We start from the raw sequence: 12,990 nt of genomic DNA, 5'->3' as shown, positions 1-12,990 counted from the left end.
TCTGTGATGTTTCTCCCCCCCAGGCCAAATCGCAACAAGACAAGCGCATGTGGATCTTACACCTCAAGAGACTGATACTTGAAAACCATCCTGCCAAAATCCCTGCCAAGGTAAGAGCACCTCGTCCCCTGACCGCCCCCTCTTTGTTCACTGGTGACATAAACGCAGACTATTTGACCACTCCCTCTCGCCTCCTTCCCCATCTTCCCCGACACATGTTCCCTCTCCTCACTTTCCTTTCGTGTGCTCTGATTACTGTCACTCATGTATTTTCACTCAAACACAATCACTTTTCTGTCTCATCTTTTGCCTTTGGGCATGTGCAAGTGGAAAACTGGTGATTTCTCTCCAGTGGGGAAGGTCACTGAGAAAGTTCAGTGTTATATCATAAAGAGGCTACTTGTTAAGTGTAAAACTTGAGCCATGATATTGAGTCTGTGGTCTGTGGTTTTTTGTCGCCACCTAGTGTCAGATCTAATGTTCATTCCTGACCTCACCTGTTGAACTCACCTTTGTTTTATTCTACAATTCTAGGCCAAGCAAGCCATTTTGGAAATGGATGCAATGCGTAAGTTACAATTTACAAGATATGAATATTGGACAATTTAATTCCATTCTATATTTTAAGGTTTCATTATACATATTTTATTCATTATGTAATTGGTGTGTGGCATCTTCTCCATCTTTTCTCCAGATCATCCCGGGTTTCATTACAGCCCTGATGGTGACAAGAAGGATTCCCCTCAAACCAAGGAAGGCCCGACTCCTCGAAGAGGACGCAGGAAAGGTGAGAAATGTTGACTTTATTCATTTTTAAGAAATTACGCACTTGCCATGGAAACGTCCAATATAAATTTGTGTGTTTGTCCTCGCAGAACCTCTTTCCAAATTACTGAAGAATGCAAAACAGAATGCTGCAAATACAGATGGTGAAAAGGTGAGACATAATCAGAAAAGATGAACATTTTAAACCAAAGGAGCATGAGTACATACACTGACATTCACACAAGTTATCTAACTGATTTATTTATTTTTTCAACTATCCTCTGCAGCGAATAAGTCTGGGTGCAACCCTGCTGTCTCCAGTGTCCCAGCTGGCCCTGGGCACTATCGGTCGCAGCCGCAGCCTCATCAACCAATCACAAGAGTCCCTGGACCCTGGTGATCACTACGACCACAGTGACAGAGAGGAAGGAGAGGACCATCATCAGCAGGACGCTGACGATGAGGATGACAGCGGGCTGGTGAGTGTAAAGCTGCTTGATGAGGGACACAGATCATTACAGACGCACGTTGTACTGTTGCACCTCCAACCTCAGCCCTTCCAACATGTTGATGCTGTTTCCCCTCAGGGAGGTGGAAAAAGGCTGCGAGTCCCTGGTAAAAGCAGCAGGAAGAGACTGAACCCTCAGGCATCTGTTGACAGTATAGAACAGTGGAAAACCTTCAACATGAGCCCTTCAGACCTACAGGTATTAATCACAAACACAAAAGTGGAGTAGAGCACGCACATCCAAACACACTACAGGTGCAGGACCAACAAACAAAGTAAACTTAGAGAAAAAGAAGTGAAGTCCGCACTCTGTATCAAGCGAAGATCCACAGGGATCGAAACGTTGATCGTTCCACAATAAACAATAGAGGAGCTTGATACATAGTGCAGACTTCACTTCTTTTTCTCTATGAATCACAAACACACCATGGTGATTTCATCTACTTCTATCTTGATGGTTTTGGACTCATGTGAAACAACTTGTTTCTTCTGTCCTCCGTTCAGAGAGCAAGAGAATCCCTGGTGAGGGAAAGTAGTCACCACCCACCGCTCCTCAGGACGCCTAACGTGACAGAGGAGCCTCCGGACTCTCCTATTCCCTCTGTCATAGTCACAGAAACCGACCATTCAGTCAGGAACATCTGGGCAGACCACCGGGCTCGCAGGGCCATGTTCCCCACGCGCCAGAGAACCATGCAGCCTGAGGACGAGGATGAGGACATCTACCAGATGTTTGTTCCCACGGAGCCCGGCGGACCAGAGCCAGAGGTGCCCTCAGAAAGGTCAGACGCCCCGTCCTCGCCGAGGACAGCTCGCCCCTGCAGCTGGCACGTCGAACAAGTGCCCGCAGTGCAAATTGACCCCCCACCCAACGGGAGCAAAGTCCTGCGGCGGGCAAGCAGCGCAGGGGAGAAGGCCACAGAAGCTCTGCAGAGCCCTGACGATGACCAGAGCGGCCACAGCAACCTGGAAGTGATCCACACCGAATCGTCCAGCAACGACATATCTGGGTCATCCTCAGCCGAGCAGCTGACGATAGACGATATTGAAAATGTGTATGACAACATCAGCTATGAGGACCTGAAGAACATGGGCCTCATCAGGAGAGACGTGGAGGAAAGCCAGTCACGGAAAGAGACGTCCACGGGTGCAAAGGGTTCCCAGGGCCCTGCGGCAAGGGTACTAAAAGAGGTTTCAGGGGTCACAGAGCCCCTGATCGAACCAGACAGTTCCTCTGAGAGCAACCGGTCCTCCACTCAGGAGGGGAAGCAGTTTGGGACGTGCGAGCTCAAAATAGTGGAGGAGAACATCTATGACACCATCTGTTTCAGGGAACCACCCTCAACAGAAGTTAAAGGCATGAATGAAGGCAATAAACTCAAACAAGAGAGGGACAGTCTGCTGACCTCTGAGCAAGACCTGACTGGAAGTCTTGGAGGGTTCGTATCTGAGGAGAGCCTCCACTTTGGGGACGACGAAGGACCAGACGCCTCCCATCCTGTCCCATGTTCTTCTGAGCCTGATTACTCCTCCTCGTCGGCCTCTGAGACGTTCTCCCAGCGCTCGCAGAAAGGGGACAAGATGTCAGAGCAGGTCGACGAGATCTGGAACGACTTGGAGAACTACATCAAGAACAATGAAAAGAAAGCTGATCGCCTCCCTGCCGCCTTCCCCGTCAGTGCCAGCGAGTCCCCTAAAAAGGCCTCGTCCATCAAAAGCAGCCCCAAAAAGACCCCCTCTGTCACCAGTCACCAAGCAACCAGCCCTACAGCCAAGAGCCCCCCGGCACATCAGCCTAAACCCCCGCCCATCACATCCACACCATCATTCACCATCCCAGTCATCAACCTCCCTGATCTTCAAAGTGAAAGCATCATTGAAGAAGAACCCCACAGCCCTGCTCCCACTCCTCACCCACACCCGATCCCCGCAACCCCAGAGCCCCCCGCAGGTACCGTGAAGAGCATCCGTAACAGACTGGCTCGCCTCAGCAGCGGCAGCTTCCGCCTGGAGGACGACGACCTGGTGGAGCTTCCCCAACGAACCACCACCCCCCCTCAGAAAGATCCCCCCGTCCCCGTCAAGGACATTCACAGTTTGTTTCCAGGGGAGCTGGCGGGTCTGGACTCCCCGCTGGCCGCCTCCTCTCTCCTGCTGGGTGAGTCTGTGGACCCCCTGGAGCTGATGGACAAAACAAAGAGCAGGGTGTTCCTGATGGCGCGGCAGTACAGCCAGAAGATCAAGAAGGCCAACCAGCTGCTGCGCATGAGGAGCATGGACCCCGGAGACTCTTGTACTAGGGCCAGAGCCGAGAAGAAGCAGAAGGACCTAGCAGCCATCTTGGAGGAGAAGAAACAGGGGGGCGCAGCCATAGGTAACTCAAAAGGTTTTACTTTAATATAGTTTGAAGCTCATTGCCTTATTTGTCTCTACTGTAGTTGTAAAAATATATGCACATCCCTTGCTTGGGGTGCTGGGCTAAGGGGAAAGCAGAAAAGAGAAGAAAAAACCCCCACAACCTTGTTTTGCTCCAAATATATATATTTGAAGCAAAACGAGGTTTTATACATATATTTGGAGCAAAACGGGGTTGTGCGGGCTATTTCTTCTCTTTTCTTATTTGTCTCTAGGCAATTGAATCAAGTCGTTTTTGTCTCTGAAGATGTTTTGACCCTTATCCAAGCGGCCAACTGATGAAGCCACTTGGGGTGAAACGTCTTCAGAGACAAAAACTAAATCCAGTTGAACTGATTCAATTACCTAGAGATGCCTTTTGACCTTTTGACCTTTGACCAAATGAGAATTTACACAGACATTGCCTTATTTGGTTTCATTTGTCTTGTCTCACCTTCTTTATATCCTCTGTGTTCCCCCACAGGTGCAAGAATAGCAGAGTACTCCCAGCTCTATGATCAGGTCATGTTTAAGGACCCTCCTTCTGGTCAGGCCGCCTCACACTTCGCCCATTATCCGGGGCTGCCGTCCTCCCCGTCCATGCCCGAGACCTCCCTGGAGGAGGAGTGGCTCCACTCCACATACAGCAACGGAGAGCTGGCCAGCTTCGTCACCGCGTCCAGCGAGGTCGGGGACGCTCGGGCGTCGTCCACCCCGCAGCGCAGACTCACCTCCTCCTGCTCCATCCCTTCCCTCTCTCCCAGCTCGCCACCCGCCCAGAGGTGGAGTTCATGCATGTCGTCGCCAAGTGAGAAAGAGGAGCACGTGTACAGCTCCATCAAGAGACATCCATCCTTCAACGCGCCGTCTTCGCCCTCCTCGAAGTCCTCCCCGCCGGCTCATTGTCAGTCGGTCGGCTCCGTGGGAAGCCAGCAGCAGGAGAACAACCAGTCTGAACTCAACTGTAACAGACCCGCTGTGGCTCGATCCACAGACAGACTCCACGGCCCGAGTCTGAGCCGGGCCGGCCGGCAGAGTAGCCTCCCAGAGCGGTCTACCTTGGGACACTCAGACCTCACCTTGCACGACGGTCAACAGGTGGTGGTCTTGAATCGGGCATCTGCACTGAGCATACTCAACGCCACCCAGAACTACCTGGCCAACTTCAAAGACAATGGGGAAGATGACGATGACTATGTAGAGATCCGCTCGGAGGACGAGAGCGAACAGGATCAGAGGAATGGCAACTCTGCGGTTCTTTCCAATCAGAATCGGGGTCTCGTCCATTCCCAGAGTCTGCCGTGCACCCCGGTTCGCTCCTGCGACTCGCTGAGGTCTCTGGACCGTGAGAATTTGGAGAAATACCTGTGGAGCGAGCCACAGCAGAACCACCCCAACATCGTCCAGTCCCTGAGGGAGAAGTTTCAGTGTCTGAGCTCCAGCAGCTTTGCCTGAAGCCACACAACAACTAAAAGCCAAATAAATATATATCAACATACAGCATATAGAAACAAAAGGGGCGCTACTGCCCTTCATAATACATCATAATCCACCAACAATAACAGATGTTTCACCTTATTAAACACAACACACGTTTCAACATAGATCAGAAGAAATTTCTTTGATTTCATCCATATGTGTAACAAGTTCTGTGAATACCTATATTTTCTGTTTCATGGCTTCAAATGAAAACACATGATAGGTCACTAGTATTGGTCAAAATGCCACATCAAAGCATGCATGTGAGCTGCCTTAGCACTTCCAGGTTCAAACAGTCCTCTTGTGTGTGTGGGTGGGTTTCCAAGAAAAGGTGATTTGGTGTGGAGACGTTAACATTCAGAATGACTGGATATGGGTTTTATGATACAAATGAATTCAGTCTGTTTTAGCCTTGTAGAAACAGGAAGAGGATTCGTGCCAATAAACTGTTGTACAGATACAGTAGTTCAGGATATCTGAGATGTCTGAGTCTTCTCCGTGCCCAACATCTCAAACCGAAGCATCAAAACTTAAGGTGATATTCGGTGGATGTTAACTCCCTCCGTGTCAGGAATACCTCGTGAGTCGTGAGGTCTTTTAATTTTACTCTTAAGGTTATTTTAACTGCGTTTTCAACACTAGTTAAACCTGTATAGGGGATGTGAACCACAGTGGTGGCTGTTGTTTTTAATTGTGCTTACACTATCAAACAGATCTGAAGCTTTACAAATGTGCAGTTTAAAATTCGCAGTTGTCACATTTGCTACTCAGGCTAGTTCGTCACTTTTAACAGCTTTTTAACAGTACTAAGTGCAACAAAGAGGATGCAACTGTAAAGAGAACATATTGGCTATTACAAGATCCAATAGGTTAAGTATAACTAGACTTAGACCAGTAAGTCTATTTGAACTTATTCCATTTCACTTTACCTACCGCCTTTTGTCATGAATAGGGTATCGTGCTTTAAAATCAAGAGAAGATGCTGATATTTTAGATATAAATCTATAAGAAACAGTAGGACTTCATATTTATTTTGAATCTGTGAGCAAATCAGAGATGTTTTTACGTTTAATCGATGGAGTGAAATGTGCATCTCAGTAAGTGGATGGTGTATTTTTAAAAAATCATACTAAGTTTAACCTTTATTTTCAAGAGGGACCATGAAGAAGAGCATTAAGGAGAGTTAGTTAAAAAACTACAGTACTGTCTTTGGTGTATTATTATTTTTTATTCAAACGGATAGTCAACTGTTTGTTTACTTTGTTTACGTCATGGGACACTCCCAACTGTCACACTACTGATATTGCATCCACTCTCACAGAAAGAAAGGTTGTCAGTCACTTCATAAAGGTTCATGTAACACAATTGATTTCTCTTCCTTTGAAGCACGTCCATTTTTTTTTACCACACACTTGTTGAAACAACTTAATTTCTCTTAAAAAGAACACTAAATATGTCATATTTATTTCAAATCATCCCTATGTTATTGCCCATTATCACTGTTAGTTCAAAACACAGACAGGTTGTAAATGAAAGTAAAATATATTTATTAAGAGATGGTTTTATTCTCATTCTCATTTAAGGGCACTCACAAAATTTGAATCGGATACTGTGAATATTTTCAGGAATGGCATTTCATCATCTATCGCGCACTGCTTAATTACGTTAAGTTCCAAAATCACTAAAACAGATGGAAAGTTGAAAAGCACAACATCAAGGCCTACTGTTCATATCAGGAAATGTGCGTCAAACACAAGTTAGAAATATGAAGTATGTTTTGTTTTATTGTTGTTGTTTTTTTGTTTTGTTTTTGTATATTTTTATCCTCTGTTTCACTGGTGGGGATCGTCAGTCTTCATTGACTCTTTTTTGCACTTTTCTGTCTTTTTTACGTTTTATTTGTAAACACTTTGTAAAGATGTACATTTTAGGAAAGTTATTCTTGTATGCCATAGGTATGCTTTATAATGCTTTAATGTTTAAGTTAAATGTACTGTATTTTTTTAACTGCCTAGTTGTCATTGCTCAACAAAACAATGTATTGGAGGAAATAAATTCAGATTAAACTCATCCTTGTGTTTTCATTGAGTAAAGATGTCATCAAACTGAATATAGTAGGCTACAGAGCCATGGAGGCTGGATAAAATACATGATGATAATCATGTTTTATTAAATAATCATTTGCTATGAGAAAGTGCTTGGTGATTGATTAAAGAAAGAAAAATCAATTAGTTACCTAAGATATCTTTGTTTGTTTTTCGGGGATTTCAGTTAAGATTGTGTATATGAATCAAGGAAAGAATCACACTCCTTTGAGGATTCAACAAAAGAGTTGGCATTTGATTGCATTTTGTTAAATATGAAAAGAAACTGAGAAATTTTAAACACACGGCACAAAAAAGTCTGATGCGGCATCGGACGTTTTTATTTACAGTTGAGTTGCCACCATAGACTGTAAAGGTTGCCACTGCTCTCTGGTGGACAAACTATTTTATAGCAACACATTTTCCAAACTACAGCATACTGATCTTGGACATTCCTGAATTACAATTTCTTACTGATTCAAGTGGTAGCTGACAAAAGCAGTGGTTGGTGAAGTAATAACTCCATAATGTTAAAATACTCAATTAAAAGTCCTGCATTGAAAATATTATTTAATTAAAAGTATAGGCCTATGTAAGTGTGATCAGGAAAATATACTGAAAGTATCAAGAGTACTGAAAAATGGCCCCTGGGGATCATTTGTTATAAATCATACACATTACTGTGTAACCCGCTAATTTAAAATAATCTATGTAGGGCTGCAACTAATGACAATTTTCATATTGATTCATTAAAAAAAAGTAATTGTTTGGTATGCAACACTCATTTCTGAGAACGGTTCTAAACTGTATCTAAACCTATATGTAATTGCTCAGTATAGTCTTCAAATTAATAAATAAAATAACGTAAAGCGTATAACATTCTCTTCCTCTGAAATGAGAATCTACTCCTATTTGTTATGTAATAGACTAGTCAAGACACAATATAACATACCACTTATGAAAAGGTCAAATCAGATGGTATATTAGCTCAGGAACTTAACTATTTCCCTGAGAATTTATTCTTATTTTTTTATTAGACAAAAAAAAAGAAGAAACACAAATTTTGCATTCGCCGTAGCGTCATAGGCAAATCTGCAGGGGGCGCTTTGGTGCAGGCTACCATCATTTAGAACTCATCGACAAAGCCAAGAAGAAGGAAAAGCCGGCGGCGCAGTGAAGTGTGGCATGCTGGGAAATGTAGTGTTCGAGTACGACGTAACAAAACGTTATTTTCTGATTTGATAAGTGAACTGGTTGATGCGCGACTTCATTACAAATGTGATATTGCACCCTGATAGATCATTAAAACGCAGATATCGTTCATAGTCTGGAGTTTTTTTTGAGAAACTTTCTTCTCGAAGCTTCTGGTTAATACCGGTTTACCCACAGTGCATTGCGCCGCTTCCTTTCTTCTCGGGTGCGTGTTGGTCCAAAATGTCGCTATTAGAGGGTCCGTTAAATGTGCTCGGCCAGAGGACAACTGGCGACTCTGTTCGCACCCAAAATGGTGAGTTGTTGTGCTGCTTTGTTTGGAGTTTCAGACGCAGTCACCGTCTTTTCTGTGCGTTTCTAACGCGCCTCGGGAGAAGTTGATTAATGTACTGCACTGAACACACGTGTGGCTAATGCTAACGCTAACGAAATCTAACGTTGAGTATTAGCCTCTACGCAGTTTCCAGTGAGATTAAAACACAGCATAGTTAATGCGATTCCCAACACCTGCAGCAAGTGTTGCATTTTAACAATCCCATTTTAGTACCTTTCATTCGTAACCACCATGAATGGACGGCTATGCTAATGGGGTAGAAAAGACACTGTCATGATCATCAGAAGGTGTGGTCAGCTGATTGTGCACCCCACTTGATGAAGAGACAGAATATTACACAGCAGGAAATGTTGCTATAAATTAGGGCCTAGATATTAAAGGATGTGTCGGCTATTTAGAAACATGCATATAGTAGCAGCCTCCCTCTTTTCTTTTCACAGTCATGGCCGCATCATCCATCGCCAACATCGTCAAGAGCTCCCTCGGACCCGTTGGTCTTGACAAGATGCTGGTGGACGACATCGGGGTGAGCAAAGCATTTAATTATCTTACACAATTTCTTAACTGGTTCGTTCACATTGAAGCTTTTTCGTGATGATCAGTTGTGATATTTGCCCGGTTTATGACAGGACGTGACCATCACCAACGATGGAGCCACCATCCTGAAGCTGCTGGAGGTGGAGCACCCAGCTGCCAAAGTCCTGTGTGAGCTGGCTGACCTGCAGGATAAGGAGGTCGGAGATGGGACCACGTCTGTGGTGAGTGAGGGCAGCAGCTGCTCTGAGCTGCAGAAAAAAGGCTGCTGCTGCTTAAGGAGTGTGCTTTGAACATTGCACTTGCACATTGCAGGTTGTTCAGAAAGCATTTAGTTGCAAAAAAGTGAACTGTAAAGTCCTGTTTTAGTACCATGCATCTGCCTCTTATCACGGATGTGTGGCTATGCTAACAGGACAGATGAACCGTCCTTCAGTGTCTGAAGGGGTCGTGCAGCCTCAATTCTGCCACCCCTAATGAAATGATGGCACAGTGTGATATTCACAACTTGCTTTTACTAGTTTAACACAGTACTGTATATTGTTACCTGTTATTTATTCCACCTCACTTTCTTGTAGGTCATTCTTGCTGCAGAGCTGCTCAAGAGTGCAGATGAGCTGGTAAAGCAGAAGATTCACCCCACATCAGTCATCAGTGGATATCGTCTGGCTTGCAAGTAAGATCCAAACATTTTATCCACTCTTACAGTTATAATTTTTTTCTTTATGCATTTGAAGTGTTTTGATTTTCTGACATTCAAACTTTTTTTTTATCTTTATTTCTCAGGGAGGCAGTGCGCTACATTAATGAGAATCTCACCATTGGAACAGACGACCTGGGCAGGGAGTGCCTCATCAATGCAGCCAAGACCTCCATGTCCTCTAAAATCATTGGAGTGTATCCTTGATTCACTTTGAAGTATTTACAGTTTTTTTGCATATGATTAAATGAATTCTTCTCTGCTGCCTCTATCTACCTTAACTCCTTGGCCTTCAGTGACTCAGACTTCTTTGCGAACATGGTGGTTGATGCTGCCATTGCTGTGAAGTTTGTGGACAGCAAAGGCGTGGCCAAATATCCCATCAACTCTGTCAACGTGCTGAAAGCTCATGGCCGCAGCCAGAAAGAGAGCTTCCTGGTGAACGGATATGCACTGAACTGCACGGTCGGCTCACAGGGTGAGTTTCATACAAAGTTTTCACAATTTCTCTTATTTCCAATGTCACTGTTGAAACTGATTGAACTCCCATTTAAATTTGCTGCTATGTCTTGCCTGATGGCGTATGCAGTGATACGCGTGGGAGACAGTATACTGGCTGTGAAAGGAACCTAGTCACAGTAGTTTATAAACCGTGGCATCTCTTTTCTGGCCAGACAGTTGAATATTAACCATAAATGACAGCGTGTCCCCCATCCTCTTCTCAGTTGCTCTTCAGTTATTGTTTATTGACCATGCTGTCTCTTTGTCTTTGTCCCAAGGCATGGTCAAACGTGTTCTTAATGCCAAGATTGCTTGCCTGGACTTCAGCCTGCAGAAAACCAAAATGAAGATGGGAGTCCAAGTCGTCATCAGCGACCCAGAGAAACTTGACCTGATCAGACAAAGGTTAATTGTGGAATATTTTACTTTTTTTTTTCTTATTCTTTCCCATTTAAATTTGCTGTGTTGCTGACTCAGTAGTTTACACAGTGATACGCGTGGGAAAAAACATAAGCGGTCATGAGTCAAGGCAGCAGCTTTTCTCTGAGCTGTTGGACCACTCTTGTGACCGGACAGCGGTTTTTGATGCCTGTGTATGTGTACTAAACCAGATGATTAACATGTTGAGCAGAGAACTAGAGGTCAAGTTGTTAATTTTGATTTAGTCTTTGCAGACTTGACGCTGATCATTTGTGTGATTGGTGAGACTGAAACAATATATTTCTACCACAGGGAATCTGATATCACCAAGGAGAGAATCCAGAAGATTTTGGCAGCAGGCGCCAACGTCATCCTGACCACCGGTGGCATCGATGACATGTGTCTTAAGTACTTTGTGGATGTAGGAGCAATGGCTGTGAGAAGAGTTCTCAAGAGGGACCTGAAACGCATCGCCAAGGCAACAGGAGGTGAGACAAAAGCATGTTGTTGTAGTTTCATATTTTTTTGGCTTTTAAATTATTGGTCTTTACATCTCAGCATGTCTTTTGTATTCAGTGTTTGAACTCCTCACCATCAGCAGTTATTGACATCAGCTGTTTTTCTTTTCTTTCTCAGCCACTCTTTGCCCATCTCTGACCAACCTGGAGGGAGAGGAGACTTTTGAACCCACCATGCTCGGCATGGCTGAGGAGGTTGTGCAGGAGCGAGTCTGTGACGACGAGCTCATCCTGGTCAAGAAGTAAGACCTGCCACTATTTAAGTCTATTACACTCTTGCTTTTATTGGATGAATGAATATCAGATGTAAAGCTACAGTGAAATGGAGACGGGTTAAACGGGTTAAACAGATTCCAGAGGTGCAAACCTAGTGCACCTGACCTTACGTTATGTGCAGTTGTGGTCTGACACCTGTTAATTGTGCTGGTTGTGTTCTCTCCCAACCTCAGCACCAAAGCACGCACATCAGCCTCCATCATTTTGCGTGGGGCCAACGACTTCATGTGTGACGAGATGGAGCGCTCGCTGCACGACGCTCTCTGCGTGGTCAAGAGGGTGCTGGAGTCCAAGTCTGTCGTACCAGGAGGAGGCGCAGTGGAAGCAGCTCTGTCCATCTACCTGGAGAACTACGCCACCAGCATGGTGAGTGTCACACTGTCGTGGATGCATCCACTCGGGTATCTGCAGTTGTCGTTAGCGAAGTTGGGTTGTAAATCAAGTGCTGATTGCTTTTGTTTTTTCAGGGTTCCCGAGAGCAGCTGGCTATTGCCGAGTTCGCTCGCTCCCTCCTTGTCATCCCCAAGACCCTGGCAGTGAATGCAGCACAGGACTCCACTGATCTGGTGGCCAAGCTTCGTGCCTTCCACAACGAGGCTCAGGTTAACCCTGAACGCAAGAATCTGAAGTGGTGAGTTCGCTTTATCTTTTCACGCCACTCATGATACTGTGTTTACAATTTTCTTTTTTCAAGTGTTGGTCAGACAAAGTTAGAAATCCGAAATAAATAAAGTAATCTGGTGATGGCCGTCAGTTGTAGTCACATGTATGAAGAAAAGATGGAAGCAAGTTGCCTGAAAGACTCAGTATATTTGACCTTTTTTTTTTTGCATGTCCTATAGGATCGGTCTGGATCTGGTGAACGGTAAGCCCAGAGACAACCGTCAAGCCGGCGTGTACGAGCCCACCATGGTCAAGACAAAGAGTCTGAAGTTCGCCACTGAGGCCGCCATCACCATCCTCCGTATTGATGATCTCATCAAACTGTTCCCAGAGCCAAAGGAGGGCGGGCAGTCGTACAGGGATGCCGTACAGTCTGGATCCCTGGAGGGTTGAGAGGCTGTGATTGGTCCCATTAGGTTCAACGTCTGTATTTATACATATGGAGCTCTTCATGGCTGTTGCTCTAGTGTAGGCTGTGCACTTTGCCTGTTTACTGTTATCCCACTCCCGCTCCCTCCGGCTCTTGCTTTCAGAGGAACTGTAAGTGACTTGTCAGTTGTTTTTTTTTGGACACTTAATAAAGCTCCAATGGTTGTAAATGA

General features: G+C 44.9%; 2 protein-coding genes across 3 annotated transcripts in view; both read left to right on the top strand.

Moving 5' to 3' along the window:
- The window catches only part of LOC146961424 (pleckstrin homology domain-containing family G member 1), a 42,665-nt gene extending 35,449 nt beyond the window's left edge, over positions 1-7,216 (top strand). For both annotated transcript variants that reach the window (XM_085771812.1, XM_085771811.1), the window contains exons 10-17: positions 24-110; positions 535-568; positions 695-787; positions 876-937; positions 1,053-1,244; positions 1,353-1,472; positions 1,778-3,647; positions 4,152-7,216. In XM_085771812.1, the coding sequence (XP_085627938.1) occupies positions 24-110; positions 535-568; positions 695-787; positions 876-937; positions 1,053-1,244; positions 1,353-1,472; positions 1,778-3,647; positions 4,152-5,122 (3,429 nt within the window). In that variant the 3' untranslated portion in view covers positions 5,123-7,216. The remainder of the gene's footprint in view (positions 1-23; positions 111-534; positions 569-694; positions 788-875; positions 938-1,052; positions 1,245-1,352; positions 1,473-1,777; positions 3,648-4,151) is intronic.
- A 1,422-nt stretch (positions 7,217-8,638) lies between these two features.
- Positions 8,639-12,987, top strand: tcp1 (t-complex 1). Its single transcript, XM_085770877.1, has 12 exons — positions 8,639-8,737; positions 9,217-9,302; positions 9,406-9,534; positions 9,889-9,986; positions 10,097-10,207; positions 10,307-10,488; positions 10,790-10,916; positions 11,244-11,419; positions 11,568-11,691; positions 11,899-12,091; positions 12,193-12,356; positions 12,568-12,987. Exons 1-12 carry the CDS (start codon positions 8,665-8,667, stop codon positions 12,779-12,781), a joined length of 1,677 nt encoding a protein of 558 aa, XP_085627003.1. The 5' UTR covers positions 8,639-8,664; the 3' UTR covers positions 12,782-12,987.
- The last annotated feature ends 3 nt before the right edge of the window (positions 12,988-12,990 follow it).

Source organism: Trachurus japonicus, chromosome 24, assembly GCF_045865225.1.
Source record: "Trachurus japonicus isolate A0001 chromosome 24, Traja_1.0".
In the NCBI taxonomy this organism is placed as follows: domain Eukaryota; kingdom Metazoa; phylum Chordata; class Actinopteri; order Carangiformes; family Carangidae; genus Trachurus; species Trachurus japonicus.
Note: the sequence above shows the minus strand (reverse complement) of the source record. Positions and strands in the feature narration are given on the sequence as shown.

Excerpts from the sequence above, each read along its gene's own strand:
- tcp1 (XM_085770877.1), top strand. The coding sequence starts at position 8,665 with ATGTCGCTATTAGAGGGTCCGTTAAATGTGCTCGGCCAGAGGACAACT. Across the intron at positions 8,738-9,216 it reads CTCTGTTCGCACCCAAAATG|TCATGGCCGCATCATCCATC; the intron begins GTGAGTTGTTGT and ends TTCTTTTCACAG. Across the intron at positions 10,489-10,789 it reads CTGCACGGTCGGCTCACAGG|GCATGGTCAAACGTGTTCTT; the intron begins GTGAGTTTCATA and ends CTTTGTCCCAAG.